This window comes from Colletes gigas, unplaced genomic scaffold, assembly GCF_013123115.1.
Source record: "Colletes gigas isolate AHSC1104 unplaced genomic scaffold, ASM1312311v1 Colletes_gigas_Sc00003, whole genome shotgun sequence".
Classification (NCBI taxonomy): domain Eukaryota; kingdom Metazoa; phylum Arthropoda; class Insecta; order Hymenoptera; family Colletidae; genus Colletes; species Colletes gigas.
The window spans coordinates 243,781-267,176 of NW_025106632.1; the positions used below are offsets into that span (position 1 = coordinate 243,781).

Here is a 23,396-nt window from a genome sequence, read left to right on the forward strand (position 1 = left end):
TATTGATATTAGCATTCTAAGACTTCATTAAATATTTTTCAATTACCTTGGAAGCATGTTTAATTTTTTTGTGTCTCTTAACATATTAAGTACATGATACTAGCACCGTAGAATATCTTTGTACAGCATAGAAAGGCATACCCATGAAATATTATTCTATAGGTCTCTAATAACATCATAAATATTTCAGTCACTCATTAATTACTCTCAATTACAAGTAAGATTTAAAAAATTGAAGTTTGAACAAGTATGAATATGAGCCGGATGAAATATTTTACATCATAAGTTATGTAATAAATTCTTGTAAATGTCAATTTAATGGGTTCACTTTTCTAGCTCAAGAAACACTTGAATGCATTTTCAATGCTCGGTTAATTCCACTTTGAGAAGAATTTTATTGGTGAAATGTTCAATAAATTTTCTGATAAACAAACTGGAATGTACTAGCAGTACAAAATTCTAATTACTTAGGCAAGAAAGTAACATGTTAGAAATCTATTAGGTATTAAAATTCACCAAAAAAATACTTCTTCAAAGTTCGTCCCTCCTTATTTCTTTAATTCTACTGTATTTTATTTACATTGCGACATATCCTACAATACTGATTATCATTCAGGAAATCATTGTAAAAACATATAGTTTTTGAGACAAAAATCTGTGTCGCTTTTTTATATGTATATGTATAACATTCTATACGAGGTCGGAGAAATAAAAGAATTATTTTGATTCCTTGAAACACGGCGTAGAACATACGCAACATGTAAATAAGTTTTGATTGGCTTGTAAGTTTAATCTAAATTAGTTAGTTGTTATTTTACATTCTCGAACCAATAAATTAAACACATGCATGCTTAAAAAATCAAGTTTAGTTAATTTACTTTTAGTAATTAATAAGAAATAGAATACAGATCAGAATATGGGGCTTCATGAGTGTATTTCTTTCCTTCTTTTTACTTAATTGGTTGGAAAAAAGGGAAAGAAATACGTTTTTTTAATACCCTATATTTTGGTCATATATTAACAATTTAAGAATAAAAGAAGTTTTAGGACACTCGTGCACATAGATTTTATATAGTGTACCTATATAGAGGAATGTATCGACCATTGTTACATTGTTAAACAAATAATAATTATCCAATGTATACTTATATGTACAATATTGATTGCGTATATGGAGTGTTTTTGTTCTAAAACAGTTTTGTAAGTATATCACACCTTAAATGGCTACATACTTTTCATAGATATACTAAGGTATATCAAACACTTTTCTACAGGTACGTCAATCACTTGATTGCATACTGTTTTTATACATAAAACAAGTGTCGTATTAACTGCACACGACGTACTAAATTAAGTCTATCACGCTGGTAGCTCACAAATTCATTAAAATTCCTACTGTACAAAATGTTCACACATATACCTCTGGTGCCATGGTATCCATATAAAGATTAACACAAAATAAAATAATATGTCAAACTTGACGTAGTATAATTAAAAATAAAACAAATTCATACATATTATTATTATTATGTATTACTAGTGTTTTATATATTTATGCAAAAAAAAAATTGCATATACAGGAAAACACTGTGATTTTAGAAAAAGTTACTGTTATCTGTTGTTCGCAATATGAAATTTGCCTACAGGTATACATAAATATATTGTCAAAAAGTAAGTTAAGAAAACTTATAATTGATTTTCTATACCGATCAATGTTTTCCTGGCTATACAATTATTTTTATCATATTATGCAATCGTTAATTTTAACATTCAATTATTGTTGTAAGTTAAAAAATTTTGATGGAATGTAAATTAATGTTAAATTGAATATTTTCAATAAATGTGATCCGACATTTGTATGATTAAAGGAACAATAAAATCTCATTTCTCTAATGTGGCATTGGATAGAAACAAGTGGATACAATTTCTCAATATTCAGAAAAAGGAGTTAATATCATCTTCAACGAATCTGTATAATATAACAAGACGAGTATAATAGAACATAATACTGTTTTATATATGTTCGCTTCCAAAACAGTTAAATTAAGGCATTCATTCTCTTTCAAATGGTTGAAGTGCTCATGTGAATAATAGAAATACACAATATTTACATGCTCAATGCCAGCAGTAGATGCAGGATGTGCGGAATGTATGAATAAAATATTTCTAATACGTACAATTCAAATATCATTAGATAATGTTGAATGCGCAATGCAAGAATTACAATCCTGACATTCATACTATTTCTACAAAACATACATGAGACATACCAGTTCTTTATCGAATTAAAAACAGTCTGATCGAATATAAGAGTCTTTTACAAGGATGTCTCAATATTCCAAATGTGGAATGTTAAATTCTTACTGTATTCGATGACCTGCATTAATACATGAAAAAATGTTCTGCAGGAGGCAGTGTTTTGAGAACGCGCGCGCTATCGCAGAATTCTCTAGTCATAATGATTTGATAAACTTTTGCCGCATCAGATACTCTTTAATTCGTATGATTCTAATTAAGTGTTACTTTCAAGATTATATTTTTATCATTTTAAATGAGCCAATGCTATGATAAAAATTCTCTCTCTAATTCAGAAATACTTGGTTTCCTACTTCTGTTCATTCGTCGATTAGCTTGTAAGGGTACGGTAACATCTTGGTTTTGTCCATGTACAGGAATATCAAGTAATGTCTCTCTATGTTCACGTGAAACTCCATCACGGTCGAAAGTTACAGGTGAAAATCGAACCCTGCTTATAGAAATCTGACTATCTTTAGCCGAAACGTAGCTTGAATCCTCGGATGTTAAAGAATCTGGTGGAGTAGGATTCGTTGGCGTGCCTGAACCCGAATTATTTTTGCTTACACTTTTATTTGGAGAATTATATGAATAATTGGATCGTTTTAAACTTGATCGTAACCGACTGACCACTTCTAAATTGCTTGGTCTTTCTCCCGAGTTTGAATTTGAATCATGTGAGTTTTGACGCGTCAATAATTGTGAACTATATTCGTGATTAAGCATACTAGAACTATACGTTCCTGCATTCGAAATTACGTTTGAAGATCGTTGATAATAATGTCCAGGCGAATACAAAGAATAATCGTCCTCATCTTCTAAACGAAACGTTGGATTAATGTTACTTTGACTCGATGTGCTTGCATTTGAAACATTTGACGAGGTACGATGATGAGTATATGGAGGAAGTCTTGACACAGGACGAGCTGGACTATTTATGCTGCTCGGATTGTCATAAGCGTGTGGAAATTCGGGGCACTCAAGCATTCTATCACTGAAGGGAAAAAAAAATATATACGAATATAATATTCAAGAATCCACCTTTGATGTTACCAAAACACTTACTGGTAATCTGTAGGTACAAAATATGTTGGTTCTGGTGGTCTATAATATTCTGGTGGAACAACCGTATATAACGGGGGTCCATAGTCTGGAAAAGGGGCAACATTTCCCATGTATATCGTTGGTACTCTTTCCATTCGATCAACCCGTCCTCCTGCATCATGTGTGTATACATCTTCGTTACTAGTGCTACTACTCTTTCTTCTAGGGCTTGGCGTTGGTGCATTAGAACCTGTGCTGCTTGCATAATGTTGAGGTGAATCCGTGAATCTCAAGGGTTTGTCAGGCATCACACTCGGAGGAAGACCAGGTGCTATGCCGCCCATGTTACTTAAGAATGGTCTACAGTAATAACAATGATTCTCTTACTTTAAATGTAAACATGTACAAAATCTCAAAAAATCTATACACGTATAGAAGAAGAATAATACTATTGCATATTTAATATTTCAATTTTGTACCTATAATGTCTGGCTGGTCCATGATAGGTATTATGAGGATAACCGCTACTCGAACTGAACTCATAGTCAGGCCCAAGATAACCAGAATTACGATTTGATCCAGTGTCTGCTTGAAACCACCATCGTGGAGATTCATCCTCACCTTCACCATGCCGTGGATACAATCTTGGATGAATCGGAGATATGTTTGACATTCGTACATCATATCCAGTAGCTACTCCAGCTAGCATGGCTGCGATATTATACAAAACCAGCTCTATTATGCTTAACTTTGGTTTTTTCATTTCTCCATTGTAGAGAGTGGGCATTGGAACAGGCATTGGCATGATGTAAGGTCCAGTTAATCCAGGTTTCAAAGAATAATCCGAAGTTACCCAATCAGTCGACAGATCAGGTGGTAAAGCTGTATAATCTATAAAAGCAATCAGATTTCTACAATAATAATGGTGATATTGATGCACATTTATAAAAAGCATAAACTTATACTGTACGATTACTTAATATTTCTACTTTCCTTTTCATAATATTAAATCGATTAAAATAGTTTCTCCGTTACTAGCATTTCTTTCTTTCAGTTCCTATCTAATGAAACCCTTTACAATGATTTTATTTTTTTTCCTTACCTTTGTAAACCATCTTTAAAGGTTTCTAATTAGTATTACACGAGCCTATTATATTAAATTTATGCGAAATAAGTTTAGTATTATGGTTGCAACATGCTTACTTGTTATTGAATTACTTAAAATTAATTGTGTATATAAGCACAATGTGACACGTGCATCATATTAAAACATTACATGCTACATTCTTGTTTCAATCGTCTTTTACTACTAGTACTTATTATAAAGCTTACTCGTTACTTTTTTAAATATAGTCACGATATAAGCACAAAGCCCATATCTTAAAAATAAACGAAGTTTGTTGAAAAATACTAGAATTTTTAGAATAAAGCAGTGTAAAAAAAAAAGGAAAAAATAAAAAAAACATTTGTAAGACAATAAGCACTTACTCTAACTAATTTTAAACAGTTTTCTTTACCCTATGCAATTTCCCTTTTCTCATTTTAGAATACTTTCTCGTATCATCTTCACTTTGGTTTGTTTATTACTTTTGATTCATAATAATAAATGTATATAAAAGTACATAAAGTTAATATTAAATGAAATTATAAGATAATATTCTTTTTGGAAGAGAAATCTGTGTTTACAACTTTCTACTAGTATCAGAATAAAATAGGAATATAAAACTACTAATGGAGTATTCATTCATAAACGAGATTGGAATTTTAGGGTAAAAAAAGGACCAACCCAATCGGCGTTAACTGTTAGGATCCTATTGGAAGCATGCAAAAGGATTCTTTTACGCTCGGCCATTGGCAAAAAATAATTAAAATAATTTCGATATATATAAAATGCAGATATAATAGAAGAACAATATTCTATTATTTTTTATTTGATTTCATAATTAGTATAGTAACCAGAGCAAGTATACAAAAATGATGTATAGTTTTAACTATAAAATGTATACAATTATAATTGTTAATAAATATATACACATCATATATATATATATATATTTAAAATTGTTTAATTACGCCTGGATTACCATAAACCGAGCGTAAAAACTCAGAAAACGAAAAAACAAAATTCAATGTGTCCAACTGAAAAGGTTTTATTGAAAAAAATTTCTATTTCTAAATACAAGTGTGCGTGTCGCTCCATGTGTTGTACGTGATGTGTGCAAATTTTCAGAATCTAAAAAAATGTCAAGAGTCTATGGTAATACAAAAATGAAATCGCTGTTAACTCGGGTTGAATAATTAACAAAATTTAAAACTGACTTAAATGCATCTAAGGCAATAAAGAAAACAGTACAACTCTATTCCCGCAATTGAAACACGATAGTCTGTATAATTTTACTTTAGATTTTTTAACTTTCGAAATTACAACTGTTAAAACACACTTTTTTTAAATAAACGCTCCTAAATAAGAAAAACAATTTTAAACTAAAAAAATTCTTTTGTTGTAATGGCAGAAGCATATAATTTCTTTTCATATAGTAGTGGGCTGTTAGCTCTGCTTTTGTTAGAATGTTACGTACTCCAAATAACATCAGAAAAGAACCAACACCAGAAAGACTGCATTTACATTTTACATCATACTTATTAAATTACAGTTCAAAATATGAAGTTCTTATCAGTTTAAATTAAGATAAATAATTTTTAGATTATTACAGGGTATAAAGCTACCCTTTATTAAAATACCCTAAAATAATATAATGTTCCGTAATTTGATAGATACTTTTATCTTAATAAAATTAGTTAATTAACAGGGGTACCATTTAATTCCTGATAAAAATTTAAAACCGTTTCTTATCGGAAGATACACGGTAACAACATGTATCATTTCAAATAATTCAACTGAATAAAACAATCTTAAACACAACACTATTGGCGTAAAAAAAGAACAACAGTAGTTCATTGTTAAACGTTTGTAACTGTACACGTATTGCTAAAGTATATGCAAATATATTGGGCTTTTCTGAGATAATCAGCACATGTTGAAAATCTAATCGAATGGCGTATTCATGCACTCCTACAAAAATAACTTTAAGCACAATCTACTTAATTATAGAGTTTAGCAAAAACATGAAAAGAAAACCTTTAAATATAAACATAAAAAGGCACTGTCCATCTGAGATCTTTACTATGATGCAAAAAAGTAAAAATATCATTTGTTGAGAGACTAACTGTGATATAGAAAAGGAAACAATCAGGTCTCTTATAAAGTGTAAAACAGTTGCGCAGCAATGTAAAGAGACTTACGAGTGTGATAGATGCTTTCCTCAGAAAGGCCTGCAGTAAAGAAAATATAGGATTGTTACTAAAACATATAAAACAGAAAGAAGACATGTTTGTGAAATGCGTTTACGAGTTTATATGCTCTTACGCACATCTCTATCTTCGTGAAATGCAACGTTATTTATCACTTTTTTTCATAAATTTCTCAGCAACAGAAGTTTTAGACGACGCATAAACGACTGTATTAACGTCTTCAGAACTTCTGTGGGAAGGAACGTCCCTAAGCGATTCAACTAGGTTTCTTTTTGGTCCGTAATTAATCGGTGAATTTTGTCGTTCGCAATCCTGGATATAACTAGGTGTATGCATGATCAAATTGATGCTATCAATATGATCCTCCTCGCAACTACGCAAATATTCGTTACTTTTTGATCTTTGACTTAACAAGGAATTCATATCGAAACTCTGATCTAATTGTGGAGTGTGTTGCTTCAAACATGCATCCGATACGTTGTTGACACAATCAAAAGATGTAGGCGACCTCTTAGATTTACTCTCGTGAAACAAGCCTAATGAATTTTTTGAAATAGAACTATCGTTTGAATGTTCCGAATCAAAATTACAAAGCTCTGACTCGAGACTCTCAAAATCTATACCTTCTCGTGAATTTGCAGTCAAAAACTTGGGCACTGCGCTATTTTGATCGGAATCACGCCTACTAAATGGTGGTATATGTACCGCATTATCTAAAGCGCTATATTCTACTTTAACAGTGGCGAGTTTATCGTCGAGTGCATCTCGACTTCCCCAAGCCTTCATTTTATTAAAAACTCTTAATGGACTTTTAGACATTCTTGATTTATGTTGAGACTTTTTGCTTATTGAATTTTCGGGGCTCGACTCTAAACCATCTGTATTGTTGATTTTAATCGTAACAGAATTTTTTCGCTCTGAGCTACGTGGTGAATTCAAGGAGCTTTTCCTTGAACCGGAAGGGGAACGAAAGAAATCAGCGAAAGCAGCTAATCGTGATTCCGAACTGTCTCTGCGTTTCGATTCTTTCGATTTACTTCTTTCACGTTTCTTCTTCTTGACACGTTTCGCAGTGCCGACCAAACTAAACGCTACGCTCTGTACAACGTTCGAAGAATGTGAGTGCTCCCATTCACCGGCTACGTGTTTCTGACACTTGGGGGGCGAGATCTTTAAAGTGTTTTTACTGGTAGGCATCGAGTAACTGTCCGTGACTACCAAATGCTCGTCCGAAAATTGAGTTTTAAAATTGTTCGCCGATTTGTTATGCAAAACCACAGATTCATAAATATCGTTGTCCACAATAACTGAATCTTCGTCTATATTGCAAGGTGGACAGCTCGTACTTTGCACAATGTTGTTAGAATTTTCTGGAATGTTGTTATAACTATATCCTGGCTGATTGTCTATCAAATTATTTGCTGAGGAGTACAACTTTCTGGAGGTGGGGTTACCTATTTCTTGAAGAAGCGGGGAGCGGTGTACACTTGCCAACAGGGCGGTACGCAGGGGTGTCTTTTCAAGATCTGGAGCAGAACGAGACCACCGCTTGCCACCTGGAGACGCAGGATTTGGTGGCTGTGTGATAATAGCCCCACGTTCACGTTGGTGAAGTGTCGATGGTCCCCAAGTCTTACCCTTTACTCCATCTGCTGGTACTAAAGGAGGAAGACAAAAAACAAAACGCTACTCACTACAATTCTAGTTCTCGCTACTAGGCTCTTTTAAACTTTTTGCGCGTTTCAAAAAGATAAAGATGTTCCGTAAGATAACTGTTACTTTTTCATTCAAATTTTTACATATATGTATATTATAAATCATCAGACAATTAACAAAACTTGTGAAATAAATACTCTATATCAAATGATACTACTTATGCAATTACAAAATTTTATAGTACAAAATGAAATCGAAAACATTTCCTATAATTTTATTTAAAAAGGAGGAGAAGAGAAAATTGGAAAACACAACATAAACTTTACATGTAATCTTTAAAAAATATATAAAAGTGTATTCAATTATTCACACCATGCTAATAAAGATCAAATATTAAATTAATACAACGTGACTACAAAGCACAATCAATGTGATTCAGATTCCTAACAAATACTGAAAAATATCTCAGGGCAAAATCATTCATATCGTACAACACGTAATCAGAAACGTGAGCTACTAAAAATTCTAGAAACAAGTCACTCACATGCAATTGCACGAAGTCTTGGAATACTAGGCGAGCCTGGTGGACTGTTAGGTCTCGATGGATTTCGTACTTTCCCCCGATCTAATGCCGTGTGTTGAACAGTTATTGTATGACGAAAATCTATAAATAAAAGTGTGCGATCATTATTATTCTAGCCGATCATTTAATATCATGTTCTAGTAGTTTCAATTTTGTCAGAATACTGCTAAATAAAATTATATTTACAATATACTAACCAGAAGGAGCACTAATGTTACTTCCAGGTTCTTTTTTATTCAGTTTTAATCTTGATTTCTTGAACTTTCCGCGCCTTTTGTTTGGTGTAGGAGTATTTTGTTGCTGAATTATCATTACAGTGAGTTCACGTTCTAATAAGTCTATTTCTCGGGCTGCTAATTCTTGTTCTCGTTGCCTCAAGTTTTCTTCGTGTTGTCGTTGTTGTACTTGTGCTTTCGTTAATTCTTCCTCTCTACAGCGCAATTCCTAATCGGCAAAAAAAAATATAACAAGATTAAATTTCAGAAACATTTGATAACCCTGATATTTATTATTTAAGAGAATAAATATATTTGCTGTCAAAAACGAAAACAGTTATTAATCTCAGTAATGATTGAACATTACCTTACCTCTTCTAAGGAACGGCATGCCTTTGTATAGCATTTGAAAGAACGATTATAAATGTTATTCACGTTGATAGAAATTATATGCTTACAACTTACAATGATCGAAGAAGTTAGATCTTTAGACAAGTTTGCATTCATACGATAGAAAAATAAAAGATGTATACCTTTTCCTTCATGCGCAATCCATGAAGAACTTGTTCAATTTCAAGTCTCCAGTCTTCTTGCATTGTGTGAAATGACTCGTGTGGCGTTGCTGCAAATGCACTACGTACTTCATCCAGTGCTACCAGGATTTCGGCAAACCCTGGTCTTGAATGACTATCCGATGCCCAGCAAGCTAAATAATTAAATATTTTTTATTTTATTTTCAGGTTCAAGCAATAATTTTCATGTTTTTAATATCGATACTAATGTACCTTCCATTAAAAACCTCCAAGGCTGAGGACAAGTCGTTGGAATAGGCAATGTAAGTTTATTTACTGCAACACCATATGCTACTGCCAAAGCATCTATTCCTTTATAAGGAGTTTCACCAGTTAGAAGTTCCCACAAAAGAACGCCATAGCTGCAAATGTATCAAAAACATAGTAATAAAAGATAAAAATAATTAGACTAATTAAAACAAGGTTCATTATAATTAAAGTGATACAGGAGGCACCTAAAACTGACCTCCAAACATCACTGGCTTTACTGAAAGTACTCTTTTTAATAACCTCTGGTGCCATCCAAGCATATGTGCCTGCTGCTGACATGCGAGTTGTCTTATAAACTTCCCTTGCTAATCCAAAATCAGTTATCTTCAATGTTTTATATTGTAGATCATCATTTTCTATAGGCTCGCTTAATAGCACTATTATCGATGAAAATAATATTGACAAGTTATTTATTCATTTAAATATACACATGATGTTTTTTGTAAATGTCTTACCATTAGAGCTTTTCAAGTCCCTGTGAATAAGACTTATAGGAGCTTTATTATGAAGGTAGTCCATGCCACGAGCAATCTGAATTGCCCAATCAACAAGTACGTCAGGCCTGATTTTTCTACCACTAAGAACCCTATTCAAACTACCTCCTCGCGCATATTCCATTACGAGACACATATTTGGCATTTTTAAACAAACACCTTCTAACTGCACAATGTTCTCATGTTTCAGTAACCAAAATAACTTTGCTTCTTGTTGAACATTTTCTAACGTAACACTTGGATCTTCATCTGGATCTTGACGGGCTGCTTTAACGGCTACTTCGTGTTTCTGCCAGAATCCTCTAAAATAATTAGTAAAAATGATGGATGTTATTGCAAAAAACCATTAACATATTTAACTGTGATATGTTAGAGACATGAAACATTACCTGTAAACTTTCCCAAACCCACCAACCCCTATCACTTCTTCTAATTGCAACTCTTCAAAATCAATTTCAACAGGTTGAACTTTATCGATCACCGATGAGACCCTATCAATACTATCTGCTTCTGCAACAAAATTGGCTGGAAAAATACCAACTTTTCCATGGATTTTTCCAGTCCACCATCCCTCGTCACCTGAGATTTTTGAATCCTTTGACAGGACCTAATACAACAAACATGACACAAATATATATATACTTTAATGTCCTGATATAAACATTGATTATCCGAACTATGATTATAGGAAGACGAATTCATTGGTCTAGGAAAACTAAAATTGTAATTATCTAATAAACCAACAAGAAATAAAATAATTTGTAAGATGCATGATTATTGCTTTAAAGAACACATGGCAGATATAATAGAAAATAAAAATTAATAATTTTTTAATATAGCTAAGTTTTAAATGTTTAATAATATTTTAACCATTTTCCCAATTCCAACACTACTTTTTCCTCCTATTACTCATACTATATACAAAACATATAATTTGAACTGGGATATTTACATCTAATACTTATAAAACATTAAACTAGGATACTTGAATCATAGGTATAATGTATCTATCGAAGAGATTAGTAAAATTTTTTATGTATAACAAATACATGTTTCAAAGTGTGGACAATGTTGATGCACAACTTGTAACACTATATGTATATATGTCTATTTTATTTTGTGTTCCAATAGAATAATAGATATTTAGTCGTTTAGATATTCAACATTTTATTGTATTTAAATTGATAAATGGCAGATAGTTTACCTCGACTGTTTCGCCTCTTTGCAAGGATAGCTCATCCTCGCCTTGGGCAACATAATCGAATAATGCTGTAAAAATTGCAGAACTATTGTCCTGCCGTGATTGAGAAGAGGAATGTGTACCATGGGAAGGACTAGTCTGTTGAGAAACAGTTCTTGCTGTACCGCCACTATGTGTATCAGAAACACTGCTATCAGACATATTGTTGCTAGATGTACGTCCATACAAATATCCGTAACTAAAATACAAAGCTTAAATAAGGTACACGTTTTTAATGTTAAAGTCTCATGAAATTTGATACGTTTATGAATATATAGATAGATAATTATCTGTACCTCGTGGAATGATTATTTGTTCTATTATTATGTTGATATCGTGGAGATGAGTTGGCTGTGTTAGGACTATGAGAATTAGAGGAGCCATTCTCTGGATGAAGTAGAAACCGCTCGCTCCGATGACGAGCATCCGGTTGTCCGTGGTCCATCAAGGTAGACAAGCCTCTTGCCGATAGCCCGGCTGGCGGCATAAGGCCTGACACTCTCTGTATTCTTCACCTTTCTGGAAATTACACCTTCTTTGTCTTGTAGCTTTTGTGCAATATTGTGTTGGTAAAATTGCAAGTAATAACATAGAATGCTTTAGCTGTGTTGTTAGTTCCTCTTGAAAGATGATAAAAATACATGTACAAGAATCAACAGAAGCTCTATATCCACCTGCTATTATTTTTTAACACTGTCCACAAATCCTTGCACATTTCACATTATTTTTACACGTGTCTCTCAAAACCATTATTGATACGCGAACGTAAAGTAATTTTACTTGACATTTCAACGATAATTTAAATGTACGCACACGTTTCGCGTAAAAAATGTGGGGTGACAGGAGGTGATCACCACCACTAACACCCCATGCATAAAAACACTTTAACAGTGACCGGCATTTTGATTCGCGAGTCCGGGAGCAATGCGTGAGGATTTCGTGATCTTTCGTCGAGGATCGTAATCCTATAAAGATCACTAGAGGGTAAAATTTTAGAAGAGTAGAAAAAAGCTCGATATGCCGTAAAACCACTTTGGAGTCTCGCGTCGGGGTGTGTATACCCACAAGCCACTGTTGACGAGGCTGATTCTCCTCATTAAATCGGGACTAGAAGCAATGTACGCGGGTCGTGCAGGGTTGAAAGCGACGTGTTCGCCTCCCGGAGGACACGACGCTTCGCGTCAGCCCGCAAACCGCACGATGATTCCACATTTAATGATAGAAAACGGAGCAGCACTCATAGCAATAACCTAACGGACGCCATGTTTCGTTTGACGGCCCCACCGTTGACGTGATGATATATTGGACTGCAATTCATAGGGAGGACATTTGAAAGGCCGCTTCGCTCGTGTTGCTCGAGTCTCGCAAGGTTTATCCACAATAAAGCAATAATTAAATTGCTCAAGAAAAATCATCTTTTTACTTGAACTTTGTTAAAAATAATACATATATCTCATTTAACATTTAAATCTTTTAACAATGGAAAAGGTTCTTTAGCGATTACATTATTTGTTTTATAATTCTATTCAATATCAACGAACCGTTTATGTGCAGTAATTCGGAAGGAAATTGTAAGCGTATGTATGCACTAACCGCTAGCCCTATATGAAATCGTATGGTTCATGCCAAAAATCATCTGGGAAGTGAAGATGGCTGTGGAGTGTGGAGCCAGTAAGTTCTGTGCGCCAAATCCATTGATTAAATAAGGCCGAGATAAAATGTATCGCCTTATTATTTACCACAGAATTTTCCAAATAGAGAAGATAGGCCACGTATAAAGCTGTGAAACAGCAAGTGATGGGACGATGGTGAGAGGGTATGGTATGGGTTCTCAAATGCTGGAAATTATGAGACAAGGCGTCTGGGCTAGCCTGACAGGAGGCTGGTTTTACGATCCTCATCTCGACGTTTTTTCAAACACTTTTCATCTTTATGTTTGGCTTTTCTTGCTCTGCCTGCCGTTCACTATATATCTTGTAAGTCAATTTATATGCATATTAATATTCGTTTGAAAGTTGTTCGCTTTAGACAAGATAACGTTTACATAAACTGTATATGTTTACATTGCCATGTGGGTAAATAATCGTAATTTATTTATAGTATATTTCGAATTTTATTATTTCTTTCTCTAATACTTTAAATCTACATGTGGTAAATTTTATATAATTACATGGTTTGTCTATTTGATACATTTAGTTATTTTCTGAAATATTCATTTTTTATTTTATAGTACTTTCCACCGACATTATGTGTTTGGTTGGCGTATTGTTCTTCGATCGGAGCACTTTTTGGTACAATAAAATGTGTAAATCATGCGCTTCATTGTGTGTACGATACAACCGAGTGCTTGGAAGAATCAGGTCAAGCTGTTAGTCAACAAAGGTCAGAAAGTGAAAAAAGACGCACGACGCATAACAAATGCAGGGAACAATCACAGGATCAAGTAGATCATGGAATAGAACTTCAAGTTTTAAATGGTACTAAAAATTATGTCTTTTATAATGCAAATGTATTATATAACTCTATAAATTATATTACATGTGATTTTGATAATTTTTAGATATAAAACATAATTAGCCATTGGAATATTATTTTTTCATAGGAAAAACAGATACACCACCTGTAGAGTGCTCGTCGCGTAACTCTTTTATCGAATCAAATGTGCAAAATGCAGATGCAGATAGTATTACATCCGAATACAATCGAGACAAGCCTAGTTCAACTATAGATTTAAAAGTCGAAATTCATAGAAAAAATAGCTCGGAAAGTTCAGAAGAAGCACAACAGATGACTAAACCGATGGTACCAAGTATTTATGTGCATGAAACAGAATTAGCTTCCGCACAGTACCATGAACCACGTTTTCGAAATATAGTGAATGGTATTAATTTTGTCATTTTCACTGTGAATATTTTTTTCGATTCGATCGCTTTCTCATATATACTAATATTTATTTTTTGGTGGTTCAATTACATACAGAAAGACGATTAAAGCTGCAACAGAATGTGCAGAAATGTGTTGTAATTGCAGAAGAAGATAGACAAGGATCAAGAAAGTTATGCAGACATGCATCCGAAGAATCACGAAACCGTCATTCGAAACAAAGTAGCCTTGGTAAAACAGGTTCTGAAAGTCAAATAAAACAAACAAGTTCTTTAGAATTGGAACATCATGGAGATGATTATCCTTATTGGAAGTCTAATCAAAGTGTACGCCGTCTCAATTCTAATTCGATTCCAATGGAGACTCATTTAATGAATGATCATCCACAAAGTTTAGAAATTATATCAAAAAAGGAAGACGCAGATAAAAATAAAATTTTGTCGCACCCGCAATCTTTAGAGGTAAAAATTAAAAAATTTATAATTTCAGAAAAACATTCCTATAATGTACGGTATAAATATCTATATGTTATATTTTTGGTTTCAGGTTATTACAAAAAAGCCACATCAACAACTTATTCATCCACAAAGTCTTGAAACGATTGGTGCTACTAGCAAAAACATAAGTACTACGGATGACAATAATTTACCTCTTCACCCTCAAAGTCTTGAAACAATCAATACTAAAAAGGTATTAATATAACGTTAATGTACATATACATATACACATACATAATACTATACATATTTAATATTAAATGAAAGGTTCATACCACCGGTGTCGATATGTATTTCTTTTTCTATTAAAATTTAAAACAAGTATTTTTAATGGAATATTATTAATATTATATCGAAAATATATGGATATTTTAAAGGTATTACCTCAAAATACATTGAAAAAAAACCAACTGCAGTTATTACCATATCTTAGTTATGGGTCAGAAATAGTACACCCTATAGCGGAACAAAGCGATGAACAATTTGCTAATGAAAGCTCTGGAGGATTCCGTGATTCTTATAGTCCATTACTTACTCGGAAAACTTGCGAAACTAATTCTACATCTAATCGGGATAGAAGTCTTAGTACTAGCCGATTCGAAGATAGATTTTCGAGGTAACTTTAAAATAAAAAAAAAATATTTAATAAATTATCATGTAATTGATTTACAAATATAAAAAAACTGTCTTTTTAAATTTGACATTATATTTAGATTTAATGGAGATGGTGGTATAGATAATGATTCTGCAAACTCACGCGATGCATTAATTGAAGAACCAAAGCCTGGTGTTAACAGAAGATATAGCAATGCAAGCCAAAGCAGTCATGAATTTTCGGATGGCGAGAGGCCCAAAGACAAACAAGATAAATTGAAAAGTATAGATGACCCATTAAATATCGGAAGTGTAGTTGGAATAGATCGATTGTTTGAAAGTAGTGATTGTGCAATGGAGTCACGAACAAATAAAAGTAATTTTAATTTTTGATTACTTAATATTAAAGAGATATGTTTTTGTAATTAGATATGGTGTATATAAAGAGACATTCCTGAAATAAAATTTATCGTTCCTTTTGTTGTATAACAGATATACATAATAAAGAACCAGATTCTGGTTCGTCTAGTACAACGACACTGAGTATGGAAAACGAAGTGAAAAGAAAGTTACTTCCGCAACCAGATACGGATAACAAACGACATCAAGGTGCGATACCCAAACAAAACCGTCCAAAACCTGCAATGGATGCCATAGATGATAATATTACGACTACAGAACAAACCCGGCCGAAACTTAAACGAACGCTAGAAGTGAGAAGAGATAAAGATAGAAGAAGGGATAGAAGATTTGAGCAACAAACTAGCGGTTCAAACAACGAATTAAGTACACTTAGTTTTGCATCTTCTTTATTAGCTACATTGTTGACTTCTAGCCGAGATTTACCTGGTCAATCCAGTACTGTGTCCGATTTAAGACTAAGTCACAATTCTGAAAATCGAAATCCACGAGCAAGACGAGGTACATTGAAACGCTTAATCAGACTACATCACAGAACACGAGATAGAAGTCGAGAAGACAATGTTGTACCGCTCGCTGCTTTACTTGGATTAATATCAAACGACGAGTGTGATATAGTTGCCAATCATAACGACACGGTAGTACCTTTAGAAGCAGTACCTTCTTTTGGAGATGAAAATGGACGCTGGTTGGCTTACACCTTTGACGAAAAAGGATCTGGTGTTGCCGCCGCTGCACAAGTTCCTTCTAGTAGTAACAACAAACTATTAAACACGTTGTTACGTCAGCAACTTAATCAAGATTTACATTATGGCGCGAAGTGGGAGCTTACAGATTCCCTAAGCAACAGTTGTAGTAGCTTGTCTTTGAACTCTGCCGGCTTAAGTGTTATAATAGACACACCGCCAGTTTTATCGAGCCCAGAAAGCAACCAAACTAAAGCACAAAATTCACTGTCATCAAATTTAGTTTCTTCGAACACCGGAAGCACTAATCATTGTACAGTGGAAATTTCAGAGCGAGATTCTAATCAATGTACAATAGAAACTTTAGAACGAGATCTATTTAATCAGGAAATAATACCACATATGGACTCAATGACAGATAGAAATGGAAGATTACAAGGTTTATTAGGATATCTTAATTTAAATATTTACTCATCAGACATTCATCGCCGAATGCCACTTTTAACGTTACCACCGCATCAAGAAGCTGATATAAATACAAGTTTATCTTGGAACCGATTTATTGGCAGTTTAGATGGATCCGATTCTAAGCCTAAACAAGCAAGACATTATTATAAATGGAAAATTGGCAAATTACCGCACATGAAAGTGCGGTTTGATCGTTTATTTTTATTAGCTTTATTAGATCGAAATTTGACGATTTTTGAAACAATCGTTTCAACGTTTTTGGCAGTTGCTGTTGCGGGATTAGGTCTCGTGCTACTTCAACAAGGATTCTACCAAGATATATTTGCCTTTATGTTTTGTTTCGTAACCGCCGGATGTCAGTATTCATTATTAAAATCCGTTCAACCTGATGCTGCTTCTCCGACACATGGATTTAATCGTATTATAGTATTTTCCCGGCCTATATATTATATACTATGTTCAGGATTCATATTAATCTTTAATGAATTTCTAAGAAACTTCAAAACGTCGGAATTTCGAATATACGGACTGCGTGTCTCCGATTATGACGTTATATTACAAATTCGTAATATTTTGTTAATTTTCCTTTTGTGTTTTCCAATAGTGTTTTCTTTAGGTTTATTCCCACAAATCAATACCTTTTTAATGTATCTCTGTGAACATGTAGATATTCATTTGTTTGGTGGAAATGCAACCACCAGTCTAGTCTCTTCGATATATTGTCTTTGTCGCAGTGTCATCACTGTTGTCGTTCTGTATGGTTTTGCTTACGGTGCACTTACGGAGCCCAAATCCTCCCAACATATTTTATTCTCGATTTTTGCGGGTCTACTAGTTGCTATATCCTATCATTTAAGCCGATCGTCTTCGGATCCTACTGTAATATGGGATATTGTAAAAACGAACTTATGGCCGCCAGAAATTTATATGGAAGAGAAAGAAGCAAAAATCATCGAGAATACGACTCGTGGAGATAATTTGTCTGAAACATACAAAGAAGCAAAAATCAGAGCATCAGGAACGAAGAAACACGTGAAAATTAAAGTTGCTGAACAAATGTCGGACACAGAATTAGTGGATCCTTTGCCTGAAAAACTAAGAGCAACAGTGAACGCAAGATTGAAAAATGATTTGATAGTATGCGCAGTGATAGGTACTTTGTCATTTGGAATCCATTGTTCGACCGTGTTTACTGCTTTACAACCAGAACTAAACCCAGTCTTATGGGGTATCGTAACTTGCCTTGGATTTCTCTTACATTACATTGTACCACAGCTTCGAAAACATTCACCGTGGTTGTGCTTGGCGAGACCAATACTACGTAGTTATGAACATGGACAGTTTGAAGTTCATGAGCCAGTGAAGATTATGTGGTTTGAAAAAGCATACGTTTGCCTTTCTTTCTTAGAAAGAAATGTTCTCTATCCGGTAGTGTTTCTAGGAGCACTCACTGAATGTTCATCGAAAATCGTAAGCAAATTTGGAGAGAGTATTGGTGCGTTAATTATAATTATATGTGGATTGAAATCCTTAAGATCTGCGTATTCTGATCCATCGACACGTTACCTAGTTCTGATATTTGCTGTGCTGTTCTTCAAACTAGATTACCGAGAACTCAGTGAAACGTTTCTTGTAGATTATTTTATCACAGGAATAGCATTTGCAAAAGTTTATGAATTGCTGTTAAAGATACGATTTGTAGTTACATACATTGCGCCTTGGCAAATCACATGGGGTAGTGCGTTTCATGCGTTCGCACAACCTTTCTCGGTTCCACATTCTGCTATGCTGTTCTTACAAGCAGTCATTTCTGCAATCTTGAGTACTCCCTTAAACCCACTTTTGGGTAGCGCAATTTTTATATCATCTTATGTACGTCCGGTGAAGTTTTGGGAAAGAGACTATAAGACGAGAAGAGTTGATCATTCCAACACACGAATGTCTTCGCATTTAGACCGGAATCTAGGCGCAGATGATAATAATATAAATTCGATCTTCTATGAGCAATTGACGAGATCACTGCAACACAGTCTTTACGGAGATCTTGCTCTTGGTCGATGGGGAAACGTGGAACAAGGCGACTGTTTTCTATTAGCATCCGATTATTTAAACTGTTTGGTGCACATTGTTCAATTAGGCAATGGATTAGTAACGTTTCAATTGAGAGGTCTTGAATTTAGGGGAACGTATTGTCAACAGAGAGAAGTATGTATACTGCTATATCAACTACCAAACATTTGAAAACAAACGTATTGTTTAATTTGAAAATTATGATTTTGATTTTAGGTGGAAGCAATATCTGAAGGAATCGAAGACAATGATAATTGTTGTTGCTGTGAAATGGGACATTTTTCAAACGTATTGAGTGTAAATGCAGCGTTTAGCCAGCGTTGGCTGGCTTGGGAAGTTGCAAGATCTAAATACGTTTTAGAGGGATACTCGATTTCGGATAATTCAGCTGTTTCCATGCTTCAAGTGTTTGAGTTTCGTAAAGTATTGGTTACTTACTACGTAAAAAGTATTGTCTTTTATGCTGTAAAATCTTCAAAATTAAAATATTGGTTGGGGAATTCCGATATTTCGGACGCTCTTGAAATATCTCTCGATAAGAACTTCGTCGACCTTGATCCCGTTTTCAATATGAACATCGATGAAGATTTTGACTTTCGAGCCAGCGGAATTACAAGAAGCAGTTTTTGTAATGTTTATTTAGATTGGATACAATATTGCATTACCAAACATGATAAGGTAATTTATTGTTAACGCTAAATTATTTTAACTTTTATACAGCACTGTTTCCTTCTAATTATTTTAGACAGTAGATAGAACAAGAGAATCACCGTTAGTTTCTCTGTGTCTTGCATTGAGTCTTCTGGGGAGACGTGTTTTGGGAGCAGCATCTCACAATACTGTATCCAGCGTTGAATTTTTTCTATATGGATTGCATGCTCTTTTCAAAGGTATAATTTTGTATATAATAAATAATAGCAAAATCGAATATACATATACACACACACATATATTCGTTTAATAAATTTCTTTCTTCTATTCAGGAGATTTTCGTATAACATCAATTCGTGATGAATGGGTGTTACATGATGTCGATTTATTACGAAGCGTTGTAGCGAAAGGTGTAAGAATGGCACTAAAACTACATCAAGACCATTTTATGAGTCCAGAGCAATACGTTGAATCCTCTGCTCTTTACGAAGCTATAGATAGTCATGATAAAAATCTTGTGATTAGTCACGAAGCAGATCCACTGTGGAGAAACGCTATTTTAAACGGCGCACCCAGTCTTCTAGCTCTTAGGTATTTTAATACTGTAATAATTGCGAGTATTAAAATGTCATTAATACTCGCAATTAATATCATGTTTGTCCTTTGTTTATAGACATGTCCTCGATGACGGCATCGATGAATATAAAGTAATTATGCTTAACAAACGTTTCCTGAGCTTCCGAGTAATTAAAATGAATCGCGAATGTGTTCGTGGCCTCTGGGCTGGACAACAACAAGAATTAGTATATTTGAGAAATAGAAATCCAGAGCGAGGTTCTATACAAAATGCAAAGCAGGCCCTCAGAAATATAATAAATAGTTCTTGCGATCAACCAATTGGATATCCGATTTATGTCTCGCCATTGACAACTAGTTATGCAGAGACCAATGAACAATTATGTTCTATAGTAGGAGGACCTTTGAGCCTCGGTGTAATTAAGCGTAATGTGTTAAAATTGTGGCAAAGGTACGACCTTTTCATTATATTACAGTGTTATAAGCTGTTATTGTCCCTTGAAAAGTTTATTATTGTATAAAATATTATTTTCAGAATCAGAAGAAGGTGCGGTCAAGGTTGTTCATCGGGTGGAACAGGATCTCAAGACGATGGAGGTTTTGGAAACAATGGAGTATATGCAATGACTACTTATAACATTCATTCGGGTACTTGTAATTATCAGTAAATTAATATCAATTACTTTTTATGATATTAAAATGAGATTCTCGATATAGGTTATGGTCAATCGGGTCACAACACATCTGGCTCGCAATCTATAGATTCTGGATGTCAAATTGGCGAATCAACTGGTCGTGGTTCTTTGGGAAGAGCAAATACAGGATCTCTTGGTGGAAATAGAGAATCATTGGCTTCAGTTGGAAAACCGACTAGCTCGACGCTTGCTAGTTTGGCTGGTCTTCTTAGTAATAGTGATATTAAGACCGAGACTAAGAGCGAAACAAGTTTCTCCAATAAACTTGAGAGAGATGAAGGTGTGAGAAAAGTTCGTGTAAGTCGAAAACAAACTTCATTTTAATTGAAATATGTTTAAATATCTACAATTTCCTATATCTTCTTCAATATTATTGAAATTATTTTTCTCTTCAGTTTTGACGGTTTTATTTGTTATTAGATCATAGATCCTACTCTAGTATACGATGCTATTAATTTGGGCCGTCGAATAGATGTAATTTGGCCAGATGAGAGAATGAAACAACAGGGAGGTAGATCCGGATGGCAACATTGGGTACCAGAAAGAGGTATGGTAGGATGTGTTATTTATCATTGGTTCCCAAATCATCGTGATCCTAATCGACGATCTCACGTGGATAAAGTTATTTTACTTGTTAAAATTGATGATAAATATGTTCCAATAGCGGAACAAGGTGTACGAGACATAGGGGCAGAAGTGTGATGAAGTATTTTTTAACCTTCCATTGTAATACACACTCTGAGAATTTTCGTACAGTCATTTTTCAAATCACGCATCGCGAATGTTAATATAAATGCATTAAAAATGAAGATTTCATTCCAATTATAAAGTAAAAAATACAAAAATTTTTGATGGACGATTATTCTTAAAATTGTAAATAACGAAAATCGACGAATTTTAAAACGTTTGTTAATTCCATTATAATATATAGCTTCAAAATACTCTCCGCTATGCAGTTTTTGAAAAATTTTCATTCGCTCAATATTTCTTTTATATTCATTTGCTCCTGTATTCTTTCTTCGTTACAATAATTATTCGGTAGATGCAATTTTCTGGACATACTTAAAAAATATATTATGAAATTCAAAAGTTTGCGCAAACGATAATTAAAATTGTTGCCACTTGCAACTATGATGGAAATATTACCGAGAAGACTAATACCAATCACCAAGTTATTCAATCCAAAGTAAATTGTATCATGTTGTATTATACTATGTATCATATAACTATTAGATCGTTTAGTAGTTATGAAAACTGGATGTTACTTGTTGTTGACGAACTATCAACACAATTGGGTATATTCAGGTTTCACTAATTAGTAAAGAGATCCATATTTTTTTTTAGCACAAACAATTATGTAATATAAATTATACAAACTTGATTCACAAGTAGCCACTATACAATTCTCTATAATTGAGTATTTTTCTTTGTTCGATGTATATGAAAATGAAGAAAGTATAACAATTATTAGCTGTATCAGCAAGTATTTATACATATTTTTAAATTAGATTCTGGACCACAGAGTTTGCTATAAATTATCATGAATTGCATTGTTAATTAGAAAATGAAATAGAAATAATGCTTTGGCATTATTATTGTCGAATATGCCCAATAACAACAAGTAACATCTATAGGAATTTGTATATAATGTCATTCGTGTTTTTCTACATTTTGTTACATTTTTTTTAAACTACTCGATATAGATAAGTTGTAAATATACGTAAAATTTCTGCAAGATTAAAGCGTCCAAACGTATTTACTGAACGTGTAATTTTGCGGAGTCATACAGTTGGCTCTGCAGAACATATCGGTGCACTAATAGCAGTGTAATATATGTATAACTCGAACAACTTGGTTTGTATATCTTTATTGTATGAAAATTATGATGAACACAGTGGTGTATTTACATTTGATATGTATTTCATTATAATATCCATTGAAACTAATGCATTAAAATAATGAAACACTATCATAAAAAAAATAAAAACCACATGCCATGTAAAAACTTATCATGTGTAAATGCACCACAACATTTATCTACAAAAGAAAAATAAATATTATCATTTTTCTTTTAAAAAGACTTGTAAACGTTTCTTCCTAGTTTTGTATATATTCGTAGTTACGAATAAGTTACTTTTAAATTTATTTGTTTTGCCGCAACTGTTAAAGAAATTT

The 23,396-nt window shown here is 33.5% G+C and overlaps 2 protein-coding genes across 5 annotated transcripts; one reads left to right on the forward strand and one right to left on the reverse strand.

Moving 5' to 3' along the window:
* Window positions 1-1,854: 1,854 nt before the first annotated feature.
* On the reverse strand, window positions 1,855-12,948 carry LOC122404941 (mitogen-activated protein kinase kinase kinase 10-like). The gene is made up of 15 exons (XM_043409348.1): window positions 11,978-12,948; window positions 11,646-11,880; window positions 10,831-11,048; window positions 10,403-10,743; window positions 10,144-10,324; window positions 9,891-10,039; window positions 9,639-9,811; window positions 9,478-9,498; window positions 9,088-9,334; window positions 8,852-8,971; window positions 8,106-8,309; window positions 6,643-6,672; window positions 3,819-4,230; window positions 3,361-3,699; window positions 1,855-3,289 (listed from the first exon to the last, which is right to left on the reverse strand). Exons 1-15 carry the CDS (start codon window positions 12,166-12,168, stop codon window positions 2,563-2,565), a joined length of 3,588 nt encoding a protein of 1,195 aa, XP_043265283.1. The 5' UTR covers window positions 12,169-12,948; the 3' UTR covers window positions 1,855-2,562.
* Window positions 12,949-13,245: 297 nt separating this feature from the next.
* Window positions 13,246-23,243, forward strand: LOC122404602 (pecanex-like protein 1). 4 transcript variants are annotated; one of them, XM_043408703.1, is made up of 16 exons: window positions 13,246-13,352; window positions 13,440-13,657; window positions 13,912-14,158; window positions 14,284-14,562; window positions 14,661-15,025; window positions 15,111-15,254; window positions 15,439-15,677; window positions 15,775-16,031; window positions 16,148-19,434; window positions 19,516-19,977; window positions 20,045-20,189; window positions 20,283-20,541; window positions 20,624-20,977; window positions 21,062-21,174; window positions 21,244-21,518; window positions 21,642-23,243. In XM_043408703.1, exons 2-16 carry the CDS (start codon window positions 13,487-13,489, stop codon window positions 21,921-21,923), a joined length of 6,879 nt encoding a protein of 2,292 aa, XP_043264638.1. In that variant the 5' UTR covers window positions 13,246-13,352; window positions 13,440-13,486; the 3' UTR covers window positions 21,924-23,243. The 4 variants fall into 4 exon arrangements, with proteins under 4 accessions (XP_043264638.1, XP_043264639.1, XP_043264637.1 ...); XM_043408704.1 differs by having other exon boundaries at window positions 13,348-13,657; window positions 21,642-21,768; window positions 21,886-23,243; XM_043408702.1 differs by having other exon boundaries at window positions 13,348-13,657.
* Window positions 23,244-23,396: the final 153 nt, after the last annotated feature.